Genomic DNA, 12,484 nt, shown 5'->3' on the forward strand with positions numbered 1-12,484 from the left:
GAGAGGGACCGCCACAACAGTCAAAGAGTAGACCGGGACCCACCCAGGGAGGGAGAATCGCACCCCTCCAGCGACGAGTACACACAACAGCCCTGCCAGGGAGACCAACGCTCCAGGCAAGTAGACCGGGGACAACCACACGGGGGAGGCGCACAACACGCAACCCGAGCCGGCCAGCAACCGACCGGCGAGGGAGACCCCAACCGCCATCCAGACCGGGTCGACCAACACCAACCCTGTAAGGTCGACCAACACCACTCCAGCAAGGGAGGCGCACACCACCCAGACCAGGTCGAACAGCACCACCCCGGCGAGGTCGGCCAGCACCAACCCTGCGAAGCCAACCAGCACCAACCCAGCCGCGGAGATGAACACCACCCCGGCGAGGTGGACCACACTGGACAGCGACAGCGACGGGAGCCACGGAAGCCCAACGAAACACCAATGGACTTACCGGGTTTCGGATGGCACCCACCGGACAGCAGCGACGTCCAGCCGCGAGGTTCCAGCCATTCCGGGCGAGGGAAGGACCAGCGACTCCAGCACGAACTTCCAGATGTTGCGGCCGGAGGTGCTGGGACGGATCCCGCACACTCGACGGCCGGAGCCCCGGCCACCCCCACCGGGGAGCCGGGAGGGACAGGAGCTCCGCCAGCACAGGCCGGCGGCAGAGCTCAGACTGAACTGCGCAGGTCATCTCGGGCAAGCAGGCGCCCCGCCTACTTGCGTGACTTCGTCACGTACATTAACTGTGATGGACATTTTTCAGACTAAGGAGGGAGGAGTGTTATGTCCTTATATGGGCACCCGCCGGGGATTGGCTAATCCTCCGGCGGGAAATTCAAAGAGCTGTCATTGGGCGGCTGAGCCTGCCGGAGCGTATAAAAGAGCTCCGGCAGCCCAGCCGCTCGTCTTTTTCCTGTGCTTGATTAAAGTACTGAATTGGACCAGAGCTGGTCGCGTCTTGCTTTCCCTGCGCCGATCTAACAGTATGCATATTATTTTATAGACCACTTGCCATTAGGATGTTCTCTAAGAACCAACTTTCCACCATCAAGAGCATATTCTCTCCCTTTTGGCTGACTCACAGTTCCTTTCTGTACTTTTAAAATTTCTTAATCTGGCAATTGTAATAGGGTGTGAATGGGTTGCATTTTGAAATGGAATGGAGGTAGTATTTTGAAACAGAGCAGAATTGCTGAAAATAATACACATATGATGCTTCTGACATGTATACTTTACAGCTCTATTTTCTAGATAAATCCAATGACCTGTTTATATGAAGCCTGAAATGGCCTGGAGACAGAAGGTGGCACCTTCTTTGTTTTGTTCATTCTCCTGACCTGTGAATTAAGGTCAAACAGAAACTAATTGCTCAGATTCATATGACAGTAAGCATGAAGTTCGGCCAGAGTAAAGGCATCATTACAATAGAAATCCCACAAGAGCCCAATACATTCTTCCAATGAGATATTTGGTTGGCTTATAAAGGAGAAAGGAAAAGCTGCTGTTGTTCCTTGCATTGTTATTTAAACTTCTTTCTTGTGCAGCTGTTAATATTGATATTATATGCTGGGATACAAACCCCACTGACTACAAGGGGGGCTACTCTACCAAGCAATTGAGGACATAACTGCAATCTAAATCAAAAACTTTGGGATAAGATCCACTGGATCCAGTGAGATGTCTTAGAAATACAAATATTCAACTATGAACTATTTAAAAAGGAGATATCTACAGCATTGCACTGTAAATCTTTTATTATTTACAGTTGTGCTTTACTAAACATTTTATATTTTGAATGTCCTTTTTGATCAGAAATTGACCTTGTATGTAAAAAGACCCTAGTCTACCCTCATCCACAGAAACTCACTGGGTGACTTTGGGCTGGCTACTCTCCCTGTCTAATTTATCTCACAGGGTTCTGGTTGTGAGAAAAATATGTGAGAATGTTTGCTGGATGCCACTCTTGAGCTCCTGACTGAGATGTAAGTTGTAAAACTTACCAATTAATAAAATCACTGTGGAAACATACCTATATATGAGGTGTTAGTATATTTGTTTGTAAAGGTAAAATAATGAAGGTACCTCTTCCATAGCAGCAATAAGATTTTGAGTAGATTTGCTGATCTCTTCCCCTGCCAAGGGCATGCCACTTCCATGAGTGAAAAATGTAGAACCCGAGCTAGTATTTCCATTCATTTCAACTGTATAGCTGGCTTTCACAGGGCAGCAGAGTTGGTTGTGTAAAATGAAATATACCACAAAGACATAAAGACCCTAAAAGACAGAAGAGGGAGTCAGGAAAATTCAGGCATCTATGTATGAAATGCACATATGTTTAATGCAAAACACATTTAAGAAATATATATATTCAGGATATCAAGATTTAGAACAAGATTTTTTTCCCCAGAATCCCGACCAATGACTGTCCATATAATTATAATGTAAATTAAAACACAAGAGAAGCTGTCAGAATAAATTATTGCCCTGGAAAATAACCTCCATGAACATAATAGGGTAGTTTAGTTTAAGATGATGTGTTTCTTTTTAAAATCACTTATTGTTGAAGCAAAGCAAAAGTAGAACAATGGTTCAGCTCCAACCTAACAGCAAGGAAATCAGACGCAGCTGATAGAGAGCCAAGCTTGCAATGATTTATTGTCAGATAATATCTCAAGTATTTTTACTGACCTGTTAGTTTCAAACCGTAATTTCAACATCATAAAAACACTGGTTAGGGTTTAAAGAGCATGTTTCAGCTTCAAATAAGCTCTATCTTAAAACTGTTTCGCCTTTACATTTATTGCCTATTTTAAAATATTTTAAAATATTTCTGCACCATCTTAACAGCAAACTGTTCCCATTTATAGGTTCATAATATAACCAAAACATACAAGAAAATAAAATGCATGCATTTAAAATTTTGCTTGTGCAGTTTGTACCCTGCAACCTTGTTAACATTCAGCAACTGTCATAAAGTCACCTTTAACATAACACTGAGGCTCTGGATTCTAGATCCTTTCGTTCAGCTTCTTCCTGATTGTCTTTTTGAGGAAGAAAGCTGTTAAGGAATAACAGACCTTGGAGGTCTTCTAGTCCAACTCCTTGCTCAATCAGGAAACCCTATGCCACTTCAGACAAATGGTTGTCCAATCCCTTCTTTAAGAACCTCCAGTGTTGAGCACCCACAACTTTGGAGACAAGTTGTTCTACTGGTTAATTGTTCTAACTGTCAAGAAATTTCTGCTTAGTTCTAGGTTGCTTTTCTCCTTGATTGGTTTCTATCCATTGCTTTTTGTCCTGCCTTCAGGTGCTTTGGAAAATAGGTTGACCCCTCTTCTTTGTGGCAGCCCCTTAGATATTGGAACACTGCTATCATATCACCCCTAGTCCAACTAGAGTGGTCCCTTCCCAGCAGCAGCAACTTCTTTGCATGACTCTTTCACATAGGCAATATGCCTTTACCAAGAACTTTACCAAGTTCAATTCTTTGAACATAAAAAAAAAACACATATAGGTCTTTAATTCATACTCACACTGTTTATTTCCTTAAATATAATCCCTTGCAGTCCCAAATTGTAAAATACTACATGAACTGTTCCCATAGAGGAGACAGAAAGTTAACATTATCATTTATGCTTTTTACAAAAAGCAGGAAAAAAGTTAAAAATCAATTAGTAATGATTTTGCCTTCTTGAATATTTTGGCAGTACTTTGGATTTATTTTTTAAATGTATTAGATATATTTTGTGGTTTAAATGCTACAGTTAGGATACCATGCTGTTATTCTTGTAATTATCAGTAGTAGCATTATGTATGAAAAACATTATGTATATTATGCTTCGAACTGCAAAGGTGGATTAAAAGCAGGGAGATAGGAAAAAAGAGTAACCTTAACAATCTGCATAGAAACTGCCAGAATTGAGTCCAAACTTGTAAATCACAGTTACTTCTGATATAATAAACCAGACCACAACTAGATCTGTGCAGTTTTTCCAGCCATTTTGTTGTTGAAACTGTTCTAAAAAATTCCATCGCTATGGGCTATCTACTGCAGAATGACATCTTCAAAATCTATGAAATACTAGTAGTTACAGTACAGAGAAGATACAGTGTATCTAATTTATGCATCTATCCTCAATACTTCTAAATAAAATATTTTATTATACAGTACTTTTGTGGCTAATTCTAGAACCACCCAAAGATTGGTTTCTACTCCCAATTAGAAACATTGCAAAAGGCCAAAAATAATCACAGTCTATTGGTTTTATTACTGATTAAGTGTCCCGAAATGTAACTTCTTTTCAAAAGCATTATATAATCTCTTTAATTTATATAAGTAATAGTATTTGCTAATATATTTTCATCCAGTACTGGGAAATAATCCTCCAGAGGATGATCAAGGACACGGGTAGGATCTGAAGCATGTCTGAGATTTGCATATAGTTCCTTTCCGGTTTCATGGACTGGATGATGTTTGTGACAGCCACTCAATGGACCAGAAACACTAATACCTGCCCCATGCAACTATTTCCCACATGTTAAATTGGAATTCTTCTTCATTCTTACTTAATGCAAAGAAATACCACTCACCCACCTCACTTTTCTCCAGATAGCAGATGAACATGGAGAAAAATCTACCAAAATCTACCAATCATTTTAATTGAATTTTAAATTTATGTTCCTTATTATTTTAATGCTTTATGGTGAATTTTAATTGAATGTCTGTAACCTGTTTCTAGAAAGATGGGTGCCATACAAATTTAAATAAATAAATAAATACACAAACAAATAAATGCTCTGCTAGATGCCTATGTTTGGTTGGCATGCAGAAAATAATACATAGATTCATCTTTGTTTTTCTTAAAGGAGAAATACTTCTTCTTTAGAAGAAAGGGCCCAACCCAAGGAGCACTTGCAAATGTTTCAGATGGCTGATACTTTGGGGGTGGTACAGGCTTTCAGTGACCATGTCTGTGGCTCCAAACCAGTGGTGGGTTCCTCCTGGTTCCACCAAGCCGGTAGCGGTGACAATAAGATGTCACCAAACCGGTTTTGCCCCCCCTGCCCCCCGCATTATTCTTACCTTTTATTTGTCCCTACCCCCAATCTATTGCTGCCTCCTGAGTCCCAGCTGATGGCTAGAAGGAAAAAAACTGTTTAAACTCTTGCCGCGGGGCTTCAAAGGGCCGCCTTACAGCTGATCAGTGTTAAAAAAAACCCAAATGAGTAGACCAGTGCCTGCAAAAATACATGAGTAGATCAGTGCCTGCAAAAATACATGAGTAGATCAGTGCCTGCAAAAATAAATGGGTAGACCAGTGCCTGCAAAAATAAATGGGTAGATCGGTACAGCCAGGTAGACCAGTACCTCTGCTAAATCCTAAATAATTGTCACATGACCATCAAGCCACGCCCACACAATAAGCCACGCCCACAGAACCGGTAGTAAAAAAAAATTAGAACCCATCCCTGCTCCAAACCTGAAATAGTTTGCTTTTGTGGGCAAATTAGGTCATAGGTTTTAGGTTCCTATTCTTGATGTAGGAACAACTCATGCCAAAGTACTTGAAATAAAGAGATGGATTGGGAAATCATTGAAAGCTTTATGGAATACACAGGGCAGGTTAAACAAGTTATTAGTTTGCGTGCACATGAGTGTGTATATATATGCCATACCGGGATCCACTTGTAAGGGAAGTTCTCACCTAATATTTAGTCATCCCCTTCTGGGCCTGCGTGCAAAATCTGCCCCCAGTGACTCTTTGCATGAAATTGTAAGAGGGTTTGATTGAACAAATTCCCATAATCATGAATCCTGATAAAACAGGGTAGGACTTGTGTGCACTTGCACATTTCCTCCCTGGCTTATATTTTACTCACACTGCTAGCAAACAACTCCATGGATGTGTGAGTCAAGGTGATATTCAAAAGAACAAAATTATACTAAGAAAGGGGGCATACTAAGAAAAAACAAATGAGAGGCAGGAGGGAAGCAGATTAGATATTAGCAGTTCCATCCCTAGATGGATTGAGAATGAAGGAAATAATGCATGCATTTGTCCTTGATTATGTCAGGTTAATATTACTTTTATTTATATATTCATGATGTGCATTTTAGCTTACATTTCATTATTCCTAAATAGTATGTAGTAACTTGCAGTTTTCCTTTGCCATATTTAGCTAACATTAATGTGAAGACTGATCCCTGTTGGAGTACAGTAATTTGTCTTCTAAGAAATGTAAGGTAGGGTTTTTAAAAAGTTGCTTTTATTTTTTTTTAAAAATAACATTTAAGTCCCAGAACATACAAAAATATATGCATACATATAAAAAGCCATACTAAATCTTTCCAATTAGATTTTTCAATCCAATCCCTTATAAGTTGCACCTCTGATATGCTTGAAGCAACTATTTACCGCAGTGCTTGACCTAAAATAAGAAAATTTCACTTGCCTTCATATGAAGAACTGAGTTAATAAATGTTCAATTAAAAAAGCACACACACACACACACACACACACACACACACACACACACACACATATACTTAAAAGCCTTAATAAATACAGAATGAGAGAAGAATGGAGTGACGATTCTTCGCATAAATCACTTTGATTAGTTTTCAGGATATTTTTTGCTATATCATGTTAGTAATATTCTACTATCCATGTCCACTGGTTCATATATTTCAGTATTTATTATTTATTTAAATATTAGTATTTATTCAATATGTTTATAATTTATGTGTTATTATATTTTACACGGAATGAAAGGTATTTTCATAACATGGCAGATACTTTAAATAAATAGTAATTGCAGCACTTTATACAGATTTCTCGACTGGAAAAGCCCAAAGGAGGCTTTTCATTAAAGGACTTAAAAGCACAGAGGCAAGAGAAAGAAAAAAATTTCCAAGCAAATGAATAAAAATAATTGCATGCATGTTTTGATCAGGGTAAGATGTACAAGGATGGATGATGATGTGGTTTGCCAAGCTACTTACATAAGCATGAATCAAAAGAATGCACTGGATGTTAATGAAAAATAATGAGTGAATTTAGAGGATCTGAGGATACATTCAGAATAGCCATAAGCAATAATGTGTTGTTAATTTTTATCATGCCAGTGTTTCAAAAATGGGTCAAAAATTATACAGAATTAAAGAAAATTCTGGAGTTCCTTAAAATCTTGACAAATAATACTGATTGAATAAGGAGAGAGATGCAATAAAGGCTTCTCTACATTTTTGATCTTTCCTATTAATTTCCTAATAAAAAATTACCAGTCCATAGTTCCAAGTGAAGATGTAAAGGAAACCAATGCTTCACTGAAACATAGATAGATATTCTTGGGAAAGAGCCATGTTGTAAAGTATATTTTGGGGAACAGCGAAAACACATGGAAGAAAGTTGGAGAGAGAGACAGAGACAGAGAGAGACAGAGAAACAGAGACAAAGAGATTGATGGATTTATATACCACCTTTTATACATGAACTCAAGTCAACCTATATTGTGTTCCCTTCCATTCTTTTATAATGAAAAGTCTCTGAGATAGGTTGGGCTGAGATAGAGAAACTGGTCCAAGGACATATAGTGAGTTTTATTTATTCATTCATTTATAACAGTGGGAGGCACTGTTTTACGGTGGTTCTCCTCCTATCTCTCCGACTGGTCGCAGTCTGTGTTGGCTGGAGGGCAGAGGTCGACCTCAAGGCACTTGGTTTGTGGGGTGCCACAAGGGTCGGTCCTCTCGCCTCTCCTGTTCAACATTTATGTGAAGCCGCTGGGCGAGATCATCCGTGGTTTTGGGGTGCAGTGCCATCTGTACGCTGATGACACCCAGCTGTACATCTCCACCCCAGACCACCCCAACGATGCCCTTGAAGTGATGTCCCGGTGCCTGGAGGCGGTGCGGGTCTGGATGGGGAGGAACAGGCTCTGACTCAATCCCTCCAAGACTGAGTGGCTGTGGCTGCCGGCGTCCCGATATAGTCAGCTGGTGCCATCGCTGACTATTGGGGGCGAGACATTGGCCCCCACAGAGAGGGCGCGTAACTTGGGTGTCCTCCTGGACGCACGGCTGTCTTTAGAAGAGCATTTGACGGCCGTGGCCAGGGGGGCTTTCTATCAGGTTCGCCTGATACGCCAGTTGCGCCCCTTTCTGGATCGGGACTCCCTATGCACGGTCACTCATGCCCTCGTTACTTCCCGCCTCGACTACTGTAACGCTCTCTACATGGGGCTCCCCTTGAGGAGCACTCGGAGGCTCCAACTGGTGCAGAATGCGGCCGCGCGGGTACTTATGGGGGCGACATGGCGCTCCCACGTGACACCTCTCCTGCGCGAGCTGCATTGGCTTCCGGTGGTCTTCCGAGTGCGCTTCAAGGTGTTGGTTCTCATCTTCAAAGCGCTCCATGGCTTAGGACCCAGTTATTTACGAGACCACCTTCTGCCTCCGATAACCTCCCACCGGCCAACACGCTCCCACAGAGAGGGTCTCCTCAGGGTGCCGTCTGTCAGGCAATGTCGGCTGGCGATCCCCCGGGGAAGAGCCTTCTCTGTGGGGGCACCCGCCCTCTGGAATGAGCTACCCCCAGGGATACGACTAATCCCGGACCTCCGGACCTTCCGCCGGGCCCTGAAGACTTTTTTATTTCAGCAAGCCGGGCTGGGTTAAAATTTTTAATTGGGTGAATTTTATGGGTAACGGGGTTTTAAATTGGAGAAGCCTAAGATAATTTAATTTTGTTTTAATATATTTTAATATTTGTATTGTGTGTTTTTAATTCTGGCTGTTCACCGCCCCGAGTCCTTCGGGAGAGGGGGCGGTATAAAAATTTAATAAATAAATAAATAAAATAAATATAACTTTTTCAATTTAATAAAAATATACAGAACAAAGATAAAATATGAAAAACAAAAAAAGAAAGAAACAAGAAATAGAAGAATTATGTCTTTTGCCCTTTTATTGATTATCGTCTTAAATGTTTCTCCAACCTGTTTTTTTTATCCCCAAACTATCAATTCATTTCTTCTTCTTTCATCAAAAATTCCATATAAGATTTCCAATCTTTCAGAAAAATATTTTTTTTTCTTTTCTCTGACCAAACTGATTAACTTTACTATTTCTGAAAATTCAATTAATTTTATAATTCAATCTTTCGTTTAGGCATTTCTTTACTTTTCCAATTATTTTTATACAATAATTTTGCCATAGTTACCATACACAATATTCATCCCCATATTTCTTTTCTTTTCTTATTCCTTGTCCATAAAACCCAGTAGAAGTCATTCTGGTTTCATTATTAGTCCACAATAGCTTATTTATTGTTGCAGGAGTTTTAGCATACTTTTTAATGAGTTTCCATGGTTGAGAATGGACTAGACCATTCTATCATGTACCCATTTCTGGACAGGAAACCTTGTATATGGTTACTCATTTTCTAGTCACTTTCCAGTTGGATCTTGCAACTCACTTTTCAATGGGGCTGTTCTTGAAAATCATGTGAAAAACAGAACTGGTCCTGAATGCAGGGCGTGCACAGTTCTGGGAGCTATACAGGTTACTTGTATTAACACTGTTGCTATAATAGCTGTACTGGCTTACAGGATTTTTTGGTGTGTGCGTGTGTGTGAAATTGAAGATTTTGCTAATCACCTTCAAATGTCATGGGACCAGGTTATTTGTGGGATTTCCTCTCCCTGAGGGTTTCTGTCCCATTCTACCAGTGAGATAGGTTGGGCGTGTTCCAGGTACCTTCCCTTAAATTTTAATGCCTACTGGGACAAAGAAAACACAACTGCCCATAGCTGCCTTGCTCCAAAGATTTGGCAGGTTCCTATCTCCCCTCTCCAGAAGCCTCTTTCCAAGAACATCAGAATAGAATGATGCTGAAACCCAGTAAAGTGGCATGCTATATAATTCTTTTTAAGACGTTTACAAAATCCCGGTCCTACACATAATTAAAGATCACTGGCATTGAGAGTTCTCACAAGACCTTCCTAATGATTACACTCCAGTTAAGAGATATACCATTTTCCTACATTATTTTTTTTTTCAGAAATCGTGCTTATTTTCTGAGGCTCTAACATGAAAATGGTTAGAGGAAATCAGAAGGGCCTTCTACAATCTGTTCAGATTTCAGAAGCCTTTCTGATTTCTTCTAAACACTTTCATATGTGAGAGGATTGCAAGGAAAACCTCAGAAAACAAGCACAATTTCTGAAAAAAAGATTAATGTAGATTGTAGAAGACACTCCTCAGAAAAGTTCAATTAGCCACTTTGTTTTAGTTTTAGTACACATTTTTAAGATTAAAGGTTTTAAATGTATAGCTTTCATTGTTCTGTTGCTTTATTTATCTGCTTTTCTACCTATTTTAATTTATTTGGTTGTTCTGTTTTGTTTGCTACGTGCTTCTGTATGTATTGCAAAGCAGTGAGTATAAATTTTATGATCAGCAACAGACAAGCAAATTTTCTATGTAAACAAAAAGAAAAAACTAGAAAGAATGGACAAAAATTATAAGAATGGAGGAACTTTTCATCCTGAAAGGCACTCCACTAGCACTGTTAAAATCATTTGAAACTGATTACACATAGTAACTGCTCCACATAGTGGCCATAAGATAAAGCTTGCCAGATGAGTCATCACATGGAGAACATCCATGATGCTTCCATGTGATACCTGCAGAATATGACACTGAACCCTCAGTTTTATTAAAGGTAACCTATCACTTCTCACAAATCTTGATCATCTTTTAGCCAATATCCCCTCACATGTTTCCAGAGTGCAATCACATCCTTCAGTTTTCACAAAGCTAAAAGTGTCTCAAATTTTCAACCCTTCATCATGAAACTTCACAGACTAACAAAGAAATCTACTCATTTATTTATTTGTATTCTGCCTTTATTGTTTTTACAAATAACTCAAGGTGGCAGACGTTCTTCGTCTCTTATTTTTCCCACAACAACATTGTTGGGTTGAGAGTGACTGATTCAAAATCAGCCAGCTGGGTTTTATGACTATGGCAGAACTAGAACTCATGATCTCTGTTCTTTTGTCCAGGATCCTAACCCAACTCCTAGAGATCCTTTGTGTGTTTGGTGAATCTATGTACCGTATTTTTCGGAGTATAAGATGCACCTTTTTCCCCCCTAAAAGGGGGTGAAAATGTAGGTGCGTCTTATATACCAAATGTAGCCCTGCCCACTCACTGGCCGCCACCCTTTGGTTTGTGCCTCGCAGCAGTTACCTCCTTGCAAGCAAACAGCAAGAAAAAACAGCTCCTTTCAGCTTCAGCACAGCCTAATTAGCACAAGTTGATTGGATCAGCCTCCTGACTCTCAGCTGATTTGCTTCCAGCTGTTTTGCACAGGGCTCTGCTGCTTGTTGCAAAGAGGTAAATTGCTGGAGCAGATTTTTTTCCCCTTGTGCTAATCAAGCTGTGCTGAAAACGAAAAGGAAAGTAAAGCAGGCTGTTCGCTGTTTGCTGCAACGAGGCAAAATTAGGCAGAGGGAGATTACTTTTTCTTCTTTTTCCTCACCAAAAAAGGTAGGTGCAACCAATGGGAAATTTAGGGCAAAAGAGGAGAGTTCAAGATTTTAAACACAAAAGAAAAAAAGGAGAAAGAAAAAGGCAAAAATAAAAATGGGAAGAGAGAAAAAGAAAAAGAAATGAAAGAGAAAAATGTTATACATATTTAGAATTGAAATATGAATAGTAGTAAGAAATAAATGGGAAATTATGGCTGTAAAAATGAAATGAATAATAATTGGAATATTTGTCTTTGTATTTTTGAAATCTAGACAATGATAAATTTTTATTTTTTTAATTTTTTTTTAGAAATATGAATAAGTATAAACTGTAACAATTGAAATACCTTTAATGGTATATGGTGGTGAAAGTAAAAAGGATTAAATTATAGCTTGGATAACAGCTAGAACATTTTAAAATTTAATTAGGGAAATTTTAATGATTGAAATATTTTTAATTATATATTGTGATGAAAGTAGAAATGATTAAGTTGTGATTTGGAGAATTATATGGGCAAAACTATGTGGGCTATTGGGAGAGTAAGATGTGAAAATGAGTAACATAAGAGGGGAAAATTATTTAGTTTATTATTATTGGTAAATATTAATTGATTTGTAAGAAATTGGATTGCATGGAAATAATTGGAATATTCATGTTCATATTGATTAATATACAAAAAAGATAGTTATATAACTAATTGATTTATATTAAAATGTTGAATTTGTATTAAACAATTGTAATATTACATAATTAACCAATGTGAAGATGGATATAAAAATAGATGACAATGGGAAGGGGTATAATATAGAATAGAAGGGAAAAATTGAATTTGATTAAGATTAGAAATGAGGATGAAGGGTAATATTGGTTTTTTTAAAAAAATAGATGAGGAATAAATATAGAAAAAAGGAAATATAGAAATTGTAAATTTAATTGAAATGA

General features: G+C 38.9%; 1 protein-coding gene across 1 annotated transcript in view; it reads right to left on the reverse strand.

Moving 5' to 3' along the window:
* ADGRV1 (adhesion G protein-coupled receptor V1) overlaps positions 1 to 12,484 on the reverse strand; it is a 303,011-nt gene that overhangs the window by 19,172 nt on the left and 271,355 nt on the right. Inside the window, exon 88 of the mRNA XM_070935769.1 lies at positions 2,089 to 2,280. Coding sequence (XP_070791870.1) covers positions 2,089 to 2,280 — 192 coding nt within the window. The remainder of the gene's footprint in view (positions 1 to 2,088; positions 2,281 to 12,484) is intronic.

Source organism: Pituophis catenifer, unplaced genomic scaffold, assembly GCF_029215685.1.
Source record: "Pituophis catenifer annectens isolate HBS135680 unplaced genomic scaffold, rPitCat1.0.hap2 SCAF_2, whole genome shotgun sequence".
NCBI lineage: Eukaryota > Metazoa > Chordata > Lepidosauria > Squamata > Colubridae > Pituophis > Pituophis catenifer.